Source organism: Hypomesus nipponensis, chromosome 14, assembly GCF_054491055.1.
Source record: "Hypomesus nipponensis isolate SF chromosome 14, ASM5449105v1, whole genome shotgun sequence".
NCBI classification, from domain to species: domain Eukaryota; kingdom Metazoa; phylum Chordata; class Actinopteri; order Osmeriformes; family Osmeridae; genus Hypomesus; species Hypomesus nipponensis.
Genome location: NC_140374.1, coordinates 4,229,563 through 4,244,642, shown reverse-complemented (window position 1 = coordinate 4,244,642; position 15,080 = coordinate 4,229,563). Strand labels below are relative to the sequence as shown.

The following is a 15,080-nucleotide window of genomic DNA, read 5'->3' as shown; positions in this document are numbered from 1 at the left end:
AGTTGGCTTGTACATGCAACTGAAATGTAAAGCTTGAATGTGTAGGAAAGGGAGAAGTATCTAAACAGTGCTGGTGTGGAGTTGTATAGGTTGAGTGTTGCCTTAGAAAAACAGTGAGGAAAAGAAACACATTTTTCTGTACATTACATAACTTATACTTAACCTAAAACCACCATTGAGTACTGTAAGAATGGTTGAGAAAAGGAAAAGAATAAATGTGAGTAGAGTAAGGAGAGAGAGGAGAAGCGTGAGTAGAGGAAAATAGAGAAGCAAGTGTCCGTACCATAAATTTGACCACATTAATGTGGTATGGAATCCCCCCCAGCTCCTCACACTTGCTGATGTGGATTCTCTCGGGGTCCCCTGGGGTGGACACCACCATGCCTGGCTTAGCCTTATTCCAAACAAACATCCACATAACATTATAAAGTGACATTCACAGGGGGCATTATTTATACTGTGTTAAAAACGTTAAACTGTCTTTCTTAGAACTTCATTTTGGTTTAAATAAAATAAATGTATATTTTGGATAACTATTATTAGCTAACATTTGCTTGGCTTAAAGAACGTAAATATGAGTCTAACTCATTTTTTTAAATAATTAAAATGCTTTTAAGTCTACAGTATTGTTGGTTCACTGAGAAATGTATGAAGTTTAATCAACCATTTTCAGTATCTTTGTATATCAATAAAGTAAAAATGAAATAATCACATATAACTTAAATACAAATATATTTGGCATATAATATGGTATGTCCTACTCACTGGCTCCAGTGTTCGGTGAAGGGAAAGCATATCAGACAGTCTGCTGTTGAACCCCGGAGCAAAGTTTGCTGGGTTTATCGCTACAAAACATTGACCCTGAGGGAACATTACAAAAAAACATGAACTGCAGCCAGGGTCAAACTTGGTTTGCTATTTCCTGACTCAATGTGAACTGAAAAGTAAAAATAATCAAACTTTTGCTAAATTGTAATAACATACAGAAGACTAGTGTGTCTCTGGGTGCATTGCCTTTCATATTCACATTATTATGCTTTCCTCAAACACAACGTGTGACAAAGAATAAAGCTTTGGAGACGGGAGTCAGGTGGCTGAGCGGTTAGGGAATCGGGCTAGTAATCTGAAGGTTGCCAGTTCGATTCCTGGCAGTGCCCAAAGATGTTTTGTCCTTGGGCAAGGCACTTCACCCTACTGGCCTTAGGGGAATGTCCCTGTACTTACTGTAAGTCGCTCTGGATAAGAGCGTCTGCTAAATGACTAAATCTAAATGTAAAGCTTTCCCTCCACAATGACTCCGTGGTGTCAAATGATGATCCAGCTCAGTAGCCTGTAGAAACGTACCAGGTCTGCTACTCGGTCAGTACCCTTCCATGTGCGAATGTATCTGCTGTACTGGGAACCTGCCAGCATACCGCAGAACACCTCAACCATCATTCCCAGACCAAAGCCCTTGTAACCACCTGGGAGAAAATCATACCCCAAATAAACAGTTATACAGTCGATTTGGATAGTCTTTAAACCCCTATATTTTTTTTCTATATTTTGTTTTAGCAGCTTTACTCAAAAATGTATTTTACTCTCAAATACATTTTGGTTATGCACATTTATTAAATAAATGTACCTTTGCTATGACACTCGAAATTGAGCTCAGGTTTGGAGGACAATGTACACAATGTACATACATGTATTCTTCACTGGTTAATCAGAGAGAAGGGTAGAGTATGACCTGTGACCTCGCCTCCCCCAATAGGTACCAGTCCTCCTCCATCGAGCACCTTTCCTGGATCTGTACTCAGCTTGCCCTGGGCATCGCAGCCCCAGCCTTCTGGTATGTTGTCCCCATGCCTGTCATGAAGCTCAATCTGGAGGTACACATACATACAAACACATGAACAAAACACAAACAAGCACAGACAAACAGATACACACAAACAAACTCATGTATAACTGCATTCATTATCAATTATTACGAACTGCCATGACCAATGAATTTGGTTAGATATTTTTGTAAAAATGTTCCTGTGTGTAACCCATCAGCATCATCCATCAAATTGAATTGTAGTATAAGCTTGGAAGAGTGACAGGTATATAGTAAGTGTATAGTAATAAAGCAATGCTAATGGAACACAGGCTTTGGAAAATAAATACATGCCGTGTACCAAACATGCCGATGTATTGTATTCATTGAGTTTACTAGGGGATTAATTAGGGGACTAGTAACTTTATGAACACACACACATATCTTAATAAGTTTTGAATAGGTTATAAATCATAAACATATCCAATTCCTGCATTGAATTCTAGACCTTTCAGATCTACTGGTCCTGTCTTGTTGGCTTAGTCACGTGTCAGTATCGCCTGGATTTCTCCCCCCTTTTACCTTTCCTAGTGCAACTGCGGATGTTGCCATGTCCAAGACAAAACTGTCTCCATCTTGGGCTGGCGCTGCAACACTGATTGGATTGGTGCCTAGTGTACGCTAGATAATGACAGTACAAGAGTTAGATACTGCAGAGCAAAGCACCATGAACTCTAAACGTCCCTTCACAAAGCCGCGTTATTCACTTACGTCTTACTGTAACATCTGTGTCATAATATCTGCACTGTTTGCAGCATTGCCATCGCTTGAATCACATACACAGTATAATTGAAATGAGGTGGAGAGCACCAACGCATTCATGAAGCCATTTGATTTGGGAAATAAAAAATCAAGGCATTTTTCATATGGAAACGTTGCATGATACAAAAGTGACAGATATAAACCAGTTGTAAGGCAATGTTCCTCCCTGTTACCTCTTTGGCACGTGTAGGTACCACCAGCGGTGAGGTATTTGTAAAAGACATGCCCTGTGAAGGACAAGACAATATTTTATAAGACTGAGATAATACTTACAACTACCACTTAATCTCAATGCAGTAATTGTTAGTTGAGACACTTGGAAAAAATACATTCATTTAAATCAAAGATACTGACACTCACAATCATGTTTTCTCTAAGTGCTTGCATTGAGTAATAGCCAGCAATACCATAATGGTTCGAACCTGAAAACAAAAAGAGATTCCAGATAAGTTATGTGTTTTATGAGCAGTAATTATCCCACAGTCAGACCTTGATAACTGATGTGTAAATGGAATAATCAGATATCCTTGTATTTTCTGGAACATCAGAAAAGCTAAACCAAAATCACTCTCAACATTCTTTTCAACCACAAAAAGGCCAATCAAAGTTGAACGCTCCCCTCATAAAGTCGACCCTAGACCAGGTATAGCAATGGACTTGCCATGCGCCACTACCCATCCAATGCCCACGTTGAGGGCCTTCTTGATGGCTAGGTCCATGCAGAAGTTGCCAACCACGGGCCCAAGCAAATTACTTCCATTCACAAGGGCTGTAGCAACTGTCTCCTTTTCCACCACGGGCTCCCCTTCCTTGGCACAGATCCCTGTCTGGACGTCCTTCACATATACATCTGGATGGATGACGAACAGAGGATTCATGTTAGCAGTCTGGGCTTGGAAAGCGTAGTTGATTCATTGGTTGTATTTGGGGTCATGGATTGGTGATGTTTGGTTGGATTGTTCAGAAAATGTAAACAATTTGGCTTGTTATTCAAATTATTCAGAACTGGGATTTTGTATGGATGTATTTTGTAATATGTGAGTGTATGGCAGTCTGACCCATCCTGTTAAGGCCATGGCTGTAGTGTCCTCTCCTGTCTCCCTCCACCAGCACCTCTGCCAAGCTCTTGGCATGGCTTGGCTTGGAACCCACTGCTAACATACACCGCTCAATGAAGGCTACCACCTCTGCTTGGGCAATCAGACACCTGGAGGGTGACATACATAGCATTGATAAACAATCTGACAACACTGGATAACATTTGTACACTAACTGTTTCTTTCTTGTTCAATTTTAGCAAATTCCATAATCATGTAAACCCCATACATTATCAATTATTACTGCCATTATGACCAACATTTTTATAAACGCATAACAGAGTTCCACTACAACATACCCAACTTGCTCATTGTTATCTTTGCCTCTGAAATTTCACAATGGGCATCAATCACATAGTACTCTACTGTAATATATTCTAGAGAAATTCTTCACTTAATACAGAACACCATTTAAATTCCACACCTGGACAAATGGGAAAAAACGTTTTTACCTGTTTGATATTGTACCATAAAACATACAAGAATTGAACTTTTTGTCCAGTAAGCAGTTGGTACTCAAGATGTATTGGTCTATCAACCAGCATTGCGAAATTTTTGCAACTTAAATGAGGAATTCCACAACGTTAATCTGTACACATCAGTTTAGTGTTTAAATTTAAGCTTATGCCACACCTTGGTATAGCCTACACTCAGTTACAAGGCAAAATGCCAAAGTTACTTTGTAATAAGATATAGGCTCAAATTTAGGTTTTAAACATCATTACATGTAAAAAATGAATTAATTTAACATTTCAATAAAAATGTGACCTACTCTTGCCTACCTCATCGTGTTCTTGCTGGTGTTCTGTGTCTTTCCCAGGTAAACGCGAAGTTGTGGTCTATGATCATGCCGTTCACCACGTTCTATATGGAAACATCTAGTTCAGTCTACCTGACATCCAGACTATATGGTTGTTAAAAGAGAGGCCCTTGTTAAAACAGACTGGTGGGCCTACTGTGCGCGCTATCGGTAGGATATATTCCCGAATGACACTGTCACAAGGACAGCATTATGTAAACTTTGTTTTGTTGCATCAATATTTGTCGTGACTTGGCTACCTTTGGCCATTAGTGGTTATTCGACTAGCTTAACATGGAGCAAGCAGCCTGTTTTGGTGATGTCTGTCAATTAAACAATGTTTTTGGTTATTATTTGTCTATAAGGCAGGTGACAAAGGAAAACTAAAAAGTGGAATAATTGAGTGGAGAACCTTGACAAATACATTTAATTTAATACGTGTACTGCATGATACAATTAAGCAATGAACCTAGATTACAATTTGTGGATCCTCGCGCTAGGAAAGTTGAGTATTAGGCTGTCATGCTCTGTGGCATGTAGACATGTCTATATTGAAATAATTTATATAAATGCAGAGCCAGTGTGTGGGGTGCTATGGGTCACCGCGCAGGGTTTGGGATCATTTCCCTCTTTGATTTACAGTAGTGTTCTGCATGACGGTGGTCTGTCGGTCCAATTCCACGACATACTCCCATGATGTGCCACCTGGTGGTTGGGTGGTCATCTTACAATTAATTCTATCAGTCAGAAATAATATGGGAGGTGGAAATTCAGAAGGATTCCCTGCGTCAGATCCCCATTCAACGGCACATCGTCAGTCGTGCACAGGTTTTCTTCTTGGCCATGCTAGCATGTAAAACTAAAATAACGTTTTGGTATGAAAAACATTAACGTTTTGATCTTAAGTTTAATAAACGTAGATAATCACTAAGCAAACTTTGGACACAAAACAAACCTCATTTTACAGTAGGCGTACCCTGAAGAAAAGTCACTGTATATAATAAAGAATATACATTCTATGTCTATTCGACATTTTCTTCATTCAGCCGACGCTTTGATCCCAAGCGACGCACACACAGTCCAACTTTACCATGTGACAGCTTCTCCGATCCCCTCAGCATCATGTAGTCAGATTCGTATCCATGGTTAACTGTTAGATGTATTTGTATTGCCACAGCCGTTTTCTATGACCCAATTGTTTGACCTGTGGTTTATGTCTATATGTTTACAGCATGCATTCGTAGTATGGGCGTGTGCGCAACTATTGTTTTGTAGCAGCAATCGGCTAGTTTTTGTAAGCTTGGTCTGCTAATTTGTGTATAAATGTTTGCGTAGGGCCTATAATGTCTGTATATCTGGAAGCAAGGTCCATATATTACCCACTGCTGCTCTCAGGCACCAGTTAGCAGTTTTTCTGACAAGAACACAGTGCTGAAGTTCCCAAAACGGAAGGGAGGGGTTGTTATATTTAGCTTTCAAACCATGCAGTCCGAATTCTAGTCTCTAATTCACCATGGGACACACATCTGGAAAGGCAATGCGAGGAAGGATAAAATAGAATGTTGGCCGGCAGGCCTGTTATTTGTATTTGTATTTAAATATCATTGCTAGTGCCTAAGAGTACATTGCTGAAATGGGAGACACGGGATGGGAGGACAAGAAGGGACTGACTATGGATGATCAAAGAGGACACCAATAATGAAGCTTCGACATTCTTAACCAATTTGGATGGACTGGGTCAGAGGACATTTGTGAGATGTTTGTGTGACGAAAACATGGAAAAGTTCCAAAAGTAAGTTTAGGATATATCATATGAGTTATTTCAGATGAAAACTAAATTGCAGCAAATGAACCCCCAGATGTGACTGAAATACATTTCAAGAGACACATGCCTGTGAACTCTTCGGTGATCATGTCAAACAGTCTAAAGATATCCTAACTTCAGCTATGTGGAGGATTTGTCTGCATATCCAAATGTGGATGAATGTGGTGGCACAAAAATCTGAAAAAAGTATTTCTGGATCAACACTAACACTGGGCTAAAATAGATTTGATATGCTACAATATTCTCATCCCAAGCATTTTTTTCTGCTGAATGCTTGTTTGCTGAATGCTTGCTTATGATTACACAGATAGCTTAGCCAAGTGAGGGACATTAACCAAAAACTGTCAAATATTTTTTTAACTGTGTTTTAACTGATGGTATTTTAATAAACCATGCATTAATAATGAGTGATGGAAGGTAATACAGAGAAAGTTTTCTGGTAAAAATATTACACAGAATGCACAATGGCACAGTATCTGACCCTTAAAGAAACATCTTCATTGTTTTTGATCACATTTTCCAGAACTGACAGAAATCGACAAAGTCTAACAATACTATAATGTCAACAAAAGTAACACTGAAATTATAATAAAAATGTATGTTGTACTCATAATTAAAAAAAATAAAATGAACAAAGAGCAGTTGTAATAAAATTAAACAGAACAAATATAACATTTTTTATTTATTTTTTACCTTTTAAGTTTTGTCTAGAATAAGGAAGGAGATCATCTCTCGAACCTCCTCCTTCTCCCCCACCCCCCTTCTCACACACTCCACTTGGATTTGATTTCAATGTTGAAATATTCTCCACCTCCTCCCATCCTTCTTCCTCCGCTCCTCTTTCTTTCTTTCTTACACTCTGACTCTCGCTGTCCACCTTCTCTATGCCTTCTCTTGTGTCCTGTCTACCTGCTAAAAAGCTTCATAAAACTCTGAAAGCCATCTTCTCCAAAGAAGTCAAAGGAACCCTGAGAAGTGCCCAGGTGGACCAGCAGCAGCACCAGGAGAACCACCAGCAGCAGGGGCACCAGCAGGTTCCAGCCAGCCGCCAGGATGTTGTACCATTTGGCCTTGTCCGAACACTCTTGGGCAGCCTGCAGGTTCCCCATGGTCTTCTGGTCTCTAGCCTGAGCTCAGAATTAATCGGAGGAGGGAGAGAAAAGAGGACAGAAAAAAGAGTTGGTTGAGATTGATCATGTGCAACATTTCATTTGCAAAACTATTTGTGTAGTTGGTGATAGGGCTACTGTATGTAGAATATATTTCAGTTAGCCAATACTCCATCTATTGGCTACAACTATATCATACAGTACAGTTAATCATTGTCAGTTATTACTACTCATATAGTCACATTGTTTTTCCTTGCACTTGGGTTAAAATAAAATGCAACACATGCATGGCCAGTGAGCCAGTGAGCCAGTGAGCCAGTGAGAGCGTGTGGAAGTTCATGTTTGCACTGGGTGGTCCACACATACTATGCACTCTTTCATTTGCCATGAGCACTTGCGTATTAAGAAGATGCCAATTACATCATTTTTAAACGTCCAAACAGTCAGTCTGGCTTTAGCATCTCTAATTGGCACTTTTGAATCCATTTCACCACAAGGGGTGTGTACGATTTTTATTTATATATAATAAATTCAGGCTTATTTATATAATTCTGAAAATGTTATGAAAAGTCCAAAACATCTTCCACCACTTTCAGGTTACAGGTATTGTCTCACATGATTTTGATATCTTTTGGCATGCAAAAATAAAGTTTTGGGCATGACAACTGAATCATGAAATTAGTTAGGATTAGGTTATTGGTTAGAATACTAGACAATTGTTGAAATTAGATTAATATTTGGTTTTTGTAGCTAAGAGGGGAAACAATTACCCAGTTCCTGAGTGACCAGGATGTTTTAAAGTGATTTTACTTAGAGATTATGTTGAAATACTTGCTAGCAGTATCAGTCTGCTTCCATATCGTTACTGCTCAACAATGTGTTCTATTTCTTTTTTTTTATCTGGAAAGTTTGATAATACTTTTACATTTCTGGTAGTGCTGTATGTTTTATAGACACAGTCATTCTAGCACTCATAGAAAATAGTAACAAAAACAAAAGGCATGCAGAAACAAAACTCACCTTGATAGAGTAGATTAGAGCCATGAATCCCAGACAGCAGAAGTTGACATAAAGAGTGTTACACAAAGACCAGACCAGGTAGTCGCTGGGTGGCTTTTTGCCATCTGCCCCCATGTTCACCACTGTAGACCCTCCAGGCTTACGACTAGAGTTGCAGTTGGTAAGCGGGGTACAGTCAGATGGATAGTTGTATGCATGGTTGTCCATTTTAAGGTATTTCGCACAAATCTCCCTAGTTTGGTAGTAAAAGAACGTCGCTGTGAAACCTCCTGCACCCACACCGTGCAAGTGTGTGTATGTTACCAACAAGGTCTTAAATGATCCCAAAAGGGTGGAGGATGGAAAGGGTGGAAACTGGCACAGAATGAATTGGGCAGGGACTCTTCAGGTCTGTCATTATGCGGTGGGAGATGAAGGGAGGGAGAGAGTGGCTGGGTGGGACACAAGCAGGACATGGAGGGATGTAATTGGAAGGATGGGAAGATGAATACAGGAATGCAAATAGACAGACTAAATGCACTGTTGTATATTAAGAAACTGTTCAGTTGGTGTTTCAAAACACTATAAAAGTGAAAAGTGAACAAAAGTTTGTAAACTTTTCTTTGTCAATGAGTTTAAACAATAACTGTTTTCCTTACAATAACATTTACCAGTAACACAGTGTGGTTAAATATATGTAAACATGCTTTTACAACGGTAACCAACGCTACTCCTGCATTGTCCTGACTTAGTCTTAAGAGTTGTAGTCCTAAAAGGTTTTTCTTCAGGGATTCTTGTACTTTGCTATTCAGTCTTGTCCTCAATCTTGACTCCCTCTCTATAGCAGGGGTTTAGAACCTTCATTGAGCTTCAGTGCTATTTCTAACATTCTCAGGCACTAAGGGTGTTTCTGTCCAGTACATTTCTGCAAGATGTTGGGAAACTGCACATTTAGGGAGACTACCAACTGGATGTCACTGTGCCCTCTCTGGCATATATGGTGTTCAGTGTCATGTTTTCTTAAAGATGCTGTAAAGCAAATTCCATGATTTGCTTCTCAGTACATTATATACGTGTGAAATGAGTTGCTGAAAGCATGTGCAAAGCTTTAAAACATTGTTGCACTGAAATGTGGAGTTAGAGCAGTTTCTCACCTGTTTTCAGCTCAGGTTTTAGAGGCAAAACCCAACCTATCTACGTTACAGCCACCTATCTACGTCAGATCATAGACGGTTGCATTCTGTTGCTCAGCTGGTATGACGAAGTAATAAACACATAAAACACTTTGAGACTGCAGGGATGGCTGTTCTGATATCTGCAATTGTTTAACTAGTGTTGCTTTTGTTGCTAAATTCAATAAATTTGAGGGGGCGGAGCTTCAGCTCCTTCAGGCGACACGCCCCCCAGTCTCAAGCAGAGAAGACTGCTGATTTTCTCACGATTTCAAAGCCCAAGTTAACATGCTTGTCAGTGGGTTTTTTTCATTCAAATTTGGATGGGTAGTTAACAACACATTCGTCTGTGGTGTGATGATAAAACTCATTTTCAATTCCACTTTACAGCATCTTGAAAAGAATTTGTTGTGGACCATGTCTGTCATAATCAGCTTCAGTAAACATATCTGCAATACTTGTGTTTCCTTCTTTCCTTTCCCATGGTGAGATGCCAAGCTGAGTTAAGAACATGAACAGACTATCACGTCTGACGTGGTGTCATGGGTGGCACTGTGGTCAGTCCTGTCTGAGGCGTTTCCCCATCGTCAGATTCCCCCCACACGGCTCAGGGAATAAGAATACAGCCACGTACAGTCAGTAACCGAACGTTTTCTTCTACATCTAACTTTTGACTTTTAGATTAGATCAATGACAACTCATTCGCTGTCTGTCTACAACGATGGAACAACCATTAAAAAAGTACAAAAGAAAACCCTTTATTTAATAGTTACAGTTAGGTCATGCCTTGCAAAATAAAAAAATCTATCGAGTTTACAACCTTGTTACCATGGAAATATGATTGCTTAAGCTGTCTCCCGCTTAAGGTTGGAATCGTCATGGAGATAATCACATTGGACAGTCGTAGACGTGGATGGCACGGTCATCGCCTGCAGAAACGATCTTGGATCCAGTGGCGTTGTATTTTACACTCCAAACCTGAAGGGGGAAAACATGAATGATGGGTATTAACAGCGCACTGAACCTATTTTGTGTATCATATACAAATTGAATAAATATTCAATCATGGGGGGTAGCTTGTATTTCTTAATTTGCATTCCTGTAAACTATATAAACCAATATTATGAAGAAACAATTGCATATAAAAAGATTTTGAACAGAGGTATAGTGAGCATGCAATTTCTCACCTGGTCCTGATGGTCAAAGAATGTGTTAACACATGCCCTTGAGCTTGCATCCCATACTTTGACACTTTTGTCTGAAGAACTGAGGAGAAAGGAGAAAAAGCTCAAAAACTAAAACTATCAGCATCCGACATTACAAATTAGGTTCATGCAGTATTACAGAAACATTATTTGTAATACAAACCAAATTCAATACTTGTTTTAATGTCAACAGCATTATCTCTATAACAGACAAATCATCTTAACAGTGTTTTTGTGGGGGGTACATAAAGGTCTGAGCATATTGATAATTTCATTGGACATTTCAAATGTATATTTTAATGTAGCCGTAATGTGTATTACCTGGACACAAAATGCGTGTCATCTGGCGAGAAAGCGACACTAAGTACCCAGGATGCGTGGCCGCTTAGAGTAGCTGCCAAATTAGCATGTTGCCTGTAAAACAATAATAATTGATCACTTTAGTAACATAATCCTTTGCCTCCTAATAAATTTAAGGCATTTGTACGTGAAAAAACATTTTTTACAATGAAGCTAAGATTCTAAAATCTAAATATGTACTTACACATCATAAATCTTAATGTAGCCATCATCTGAAGCAGTTACCAAAAGCTGGGAGTCTGGGGAGAACGTCAGTGATCTGATGGGCATGGCATGACCTGCAGAGATTGGGGAAAAGGAGGTAGACCAGGTGTCAACACATCGAGCCCAGCTGCATGTTAACACAATACAGGAACTGAGAACGCACGGCTACTAAAATCACATCTTATATAAAGAAACACGACAGGTAATGAGTTGAAGCAGACAGGTAATGAGATTGAAGCTGACATGTCAAAAGGTCTTATATTTATAGTGGAGGCACACAATTAAAACATGTGTAAATGTTCAATGACTAAAGCATTTATGAGCATACAATGCAGTATCCTTCTCTACTTGTCATTGTAATGCAGTCTACATGTCAAAATGAACATACCTTCCAGTGTATGCAGAAGTTTTCCAGTGGCAATGTCAAAGATATTGATAATTCCATCTATAGCTCCACTGGCTAAGTACTTTCCATCTGGACTCTAAAAAAGAAACAAGGATTTAGTCTAACTTGGAAGTCAAAGCTTTTGATCGCAGATACTCACAATTGTCTAAGGAACTGTACAACCAAAGAAAAAAAAAAAAAAAAAAAAAGTTGTCACATACACTTATTTTGTCAAACATTTGTTGAATTATTAGATAATTTAAGGTATTCAGCCGGATGTAAAGATTGTAAAAACTCTAATAGACCAGGTCTCAAACACTAAATCCAGCTAGGAAACCAGGATGGAGGCATCTTTCCAAATATACGTCCGAGCAGCTACTCAGCACTGGTTGCAATGATTTGCCATACCCATTGTCAGACAATAACTATTTCATTTGGAGATTGATGTTTCATCAAAATATGCATAGGATGGAAGAGGTTAAAATGTTACAAAAATGTGGGGTACTTGACGTCATCTTACATATGCTATACTAAGAATGAATTTCCCTCTGGTATCCAAGGAATACTCTTTCTTGCCACTTTCAACCCCAAATATGTTGACTTTTCCAAGATGGCTGCCTGTGGCGATGTATTTGGAGTCTGGAGAGAAGGCCACTGTCCAAGCATCAACTGTAATAGCAAAAACATACAACCATAAACCTTTCAATACAAATATGGAAATCACTGACAAAAAATGCTTAAGTAATACAATGTTCTAACAAGTTTGTGGTTGATCCCATTAACTATGGAACTCTAGCTAAATAGCCACATAACTGTCCCCAAACCACACTCCACATACGGTAATTCCAACAACTTTCCCTCCAATTTACACAGAAAGTACCACATGCTAAATCTTTAGGTCTCCATCGCTTTAGAACTCTTTCGAACACACAGCATACGATTTGCAAAAGCATTAAAACATCCCAGGTTGACCGATGCTACACACTGCAACCTGAAAGTGGGTGAGCTGATGACAGTAGTGGTTTCTTTGAGCCCAGCCAAAGGTGTTCTCTTTATTCCCTCCAATGCTCTCTGATTGTCACATAAAAATGCTACACAAATTTGCTAATCTTACTTGCAAAAATAACTTTAAAGCACAAACCCTGGTCTCTGTTGCCTGACAGCTCAATGTCTGAATTTAGGAATGATTGTATTCCATTTTAAATTAACCACCCCATGTCTTCACTGTTTAAGAAAATAAATAAACGATTAAGGGGAAGTGCTTTAGTGGGGATTTTACCTGGACCAGCATCCATAGACTTGATCTGCTTGCCAGACTCCAGGTCCCAGAGGCGGATGTGGGCATCCAGGGAGCTTGACGCGGCGATCGCTCCATTGTGACTGATGTCCACAGACACCACGCCTAGCTGGTGACCCTCCAAACTCCACTGCAACTCCAGCTTCTCATCTGACCTGAATGTAAATGAACATAGAGCTAAGAGAACTTCATTGAATAATACTGTTTTTTCATTTTCGAATATTTGAAGAACCATTACTTTCTGGATGCTATCTGCTTAATTCACAGAGAAGCAACATTAACAAGAAGCTATACATGTCATGGTGGTGGGTATATGTGAGATTAGGCTTTCCTTAAGATCTCACATGAACTGGCCATCTTTGCATTACGTTGACAATACAGTTGGCGAAATCACAATTTACCATTTCCAGACTTTCACCATGTCATCCAGAGAGCCCGTGACAAGAGTTTCAGACCCGTCCTTTTCACTTCTACCCCAAGCAGCAGTCCAGATTGCATCATCATGGGCTGTCAGAAAAAAAACATGCATGGAAAAACTCAGATCTTTAAATCCTTGTACCTAGATGTACATATGTTTATGTACATATGTATATTCATGTATTTAGTTAGATGTATCAGTGATGAAAAAACACTGCCTTTATCATGTTAAATATTCCACACTACAAATGGCTTTCTAGCTAGAGAAAGGTTTTTGGGTGTTTCGGTATTCTTACTCACCATGCTCTTGCTTAAACAGAATGCTGTACTGAAATTACAAGAAAACATTGCTGCAATGAATAACTAATTGTAAGCAAAAAAATACCGTATCATATTGCCACACCCCAGTACAACTACTTACTTGAGTGCTCATTGTTGATCTTTCGAGACTTTGTTGAGTAGAGGTAGCCTATACACTGAAAAATAAAGGGTACAGTGGTTCAGTCGCGAAATGTGACTAGCCCTCCTAAGAGCCATATAGAGACATGGCATGTTTACATGGCTCTGGCTCTACTGACTCTATATTGATAAGCTAACAAGCTTTGCTTTTTAGTACTGTTGCATATAAGGGGTATATAACTAATACCCCTTAGTATTAGTTACACTTTGTACCTTTAGTGTAGTTAGGCCACATATTTAAGTTTTAGGATTCCTATATGTTTAATGTATGCACCTTCCTGCCAAAGTAAATTCCTTGTCTGTGCAAACTTTTGTGGCGAATAAAACCCTTTCTGATTCTGATAGTGTGGACAACAGAATGCACACATTTTTGGACTAAGCTGTGGCAAAGTAACTAAATGGCTAAATAACTCGAATAACTGTCGCAAACGAGCAAAGTGTTTAAACGCTCACTGTGCCTGGTCTTGCCTGCATGAGTTTCACCGCAATTGTTCCACATTTCAAATTATTTTCAATGTGGATGTTTTATTGGAGACACCAAACTCTTTCAATGGCACAAGTTTTCAGTTGTTTCAGTGAAAGAGTATGGTGTCACCGGAAAAACATCCACTTTGAAAACGAATGTTATAAAGATACTGATCCTATGATTTAATACGGTTGCTATTACCCACTAGTTTCAGTTATATTGCTGTTGGTCAGTCTTGACTTAGATATTTGTGCTGTCTACGTACAGTGCAGTGAGTGAATAGCGAGCTAACCTAGCTACTTAGCTAGAGCGAGTTGTATTGGCAACTTCTAGCTAGCTTTGCTAACGTTAAGCAAATAAATCCAGTTACTTCTAAATTAAACTCAAAGCAAATCTATTTGGATATTGCTATACTAGTCAGTATTTCTCCGTACCATTAGTTTGATGTATATACTTCACCTTATAATGCATGTAGTAAAGAGGCGTATGATGAGAGTGTGTTGCGAAATGTATAAACAGTTTTGTCAAGATGTCAGGGCTTGTGTCGCCTGACTGATGACGTCGGAAACTTAAAATTTCGGCGCTGAGAATGGTATTTCAACTCTGGCATACACACACAACACACACACACACACACACACACACAATCATTCGCTAACTGGC

The 15,080-nt window shown here is 39.2% G+C and overlaps 3 protein-coding genes and 1 long non-coding RNA gene across 6 annotated transcripts in view; 1 reads left to right on the top strand and 3 right to left on the bottom strand.

Annotated features, from left to right (window-relative positions):
* LOC146258293 (uncharacterized) overlaps positions 1–5,807 on the bottom strand; it is a 6,322-nt gene extending 515 nt beyond the window's left edge. The window contains exons 1-11 of the mRNA XM_084671424.1: positions 5,610–5,807; positions 4,503–4,584; positions 3,682–3,830; positions 3,285–3,473; positions 2,984–3,045; positions 2,797–2,850; positions 2,384–2,482; positions 1,730–1,865; positions 1,345–1,463; positions 766–861; positions 284–394 (exon numbers count right to left, since the gene is read on the bottom strand). Of these exons, the coding sequence (XP_084527550.1) occupies positions 284–394; positions 766–861; positions 1,345–1,463; positions 1,730–1,865; positions 2,384–2,482; positions 2,797–2,850; positions 2,984–3,045; positions 3,285–3,473; positions 3,682–3,830; positions 4,503–4,584; positions 5,610–5,643 (1,131 nt within the window). The 5' untranslated portion in view covers positions 5,644–5,807. The remainder of the gene's footprint in view (positions 1–283; positions 395–765; positions 862–1,344; positions 1,464–1,729; positions 1,866–2,383; positions 2,483–2,796; positions 2,851–2,983; positions 3,046–3,284; positions 3,474–3,681; positions 3,831–4,502; positions 4,585–5,609) is intronic.
* LOC146258291 (uncharacterized) overlaps positions 1–10,692 on the top strand; it is a 27,317-nt gene extending 16,625 nt beyond the window's left edge. Inside the window, exons 3-4 of one of the 2 annotated variants that reach the window (XR_014729660.1) lie at positions 1,754–1,831; positions 10,115–10,692. This is a non-coding gene — a long non-coding RNA (uncharacterized LOC146258291). Of the gene's footprint in view, positions 1–1,753; positions 2,153–10,114 lie in introns of those variants that run through there. The other variant, XR_014729659.1, reaches the window with a different exon arrangement.
* On the bottom strand, positions 6,529–8,850 carry ifitm5 (interferon induced transmembrane protein 5). The gene is made up of 2 exons (XM_084671430.1): positions 8,474–8,850; positions 6,529–7,471 (listed from the first exon to the last, which is right to left on the bottom strand). Exons 1-2 carry the CDS (start codon positions 8,678–8,680, stop codon positions 7,250–7,252), a joined length of 429 nt encoding a protein of 142 aa, XP_084527556.1. The 5' UTR covers positions 8,681–8,850; the 3' UTR covers positions 6,529–7,249.
* On the bottom strand, positions 10,367–14,993 carry skic8 (SKI8 subunit of superkiller complex). Of its 2 annotated transcripts, none has more exons than XM_084671427.1 (11): positions 14,877–14,993; positions 13,914–13,968; positions 13,793–13,820; positions 13,477–13,582; positions 13,058–13,230; positions 12,299–12,447; positions 11,782–11,875; positions 11,374–11,467; positions 11,151–11,243; positions 10,812–10,890; positions 10,367–10,602 (listed from the first exon to the last, which is right to left on the bottom strand). In XM_084671427.1, the coding sequence occupies exons 2-11, from the start codon at positions 13,923–13,925 to the stop codon at positions 10,513–10,515; spliced, it is 918 nt and encodes a 305-aa protein (XP_084527553.1). In that variant the 5' UTR covers positions 13,926–13,968; positions 14,877–14,993; the 3' UTR covers positions 10,367–10,512. The 2 variants fall into 2 exon arrangements, with proteins under 2 accessions (XP_084527553.1, XP_084527554.1); XM_084671428.1 differs by having other exon boundaries at positions 14,852–14,951.
* Between the last annotated feature and the right edge of the window lie 87 nt (positions 14,994–15,080).

Coding starts and splice junctions, on each gene's coding strand:
- ifitm5 (XM_084671430.1), bottom strand. CDS start 8,680: ATGGACAACCATGCATACAACTATCCATCTGACTGTACCCCGCTTACC. Junction 7,472..8,473: donor CTCTAATCTACTCTATCAAG/GTGAGTTTTGTT, acceptor TTCTGAGCTCAG/GCTAGAGACCAGAAGACCAT.
- skic8 (XM_084671427.1), bottom strand. Junction 13,583..13,792: donor TCTGTTTAAGCAAGAGCATG/GTGAGTAAGAAT, acceptor TTTTTCTGACAG/CCCATGATGATGCAATCTGG. Junction 11,876..12,298: donor TCATTCTTAGTATAGCATAT/GTAAGATGACGT, acceptor TTTCTTTTTTAG/AGTCCAGATGGAAAGTACTT.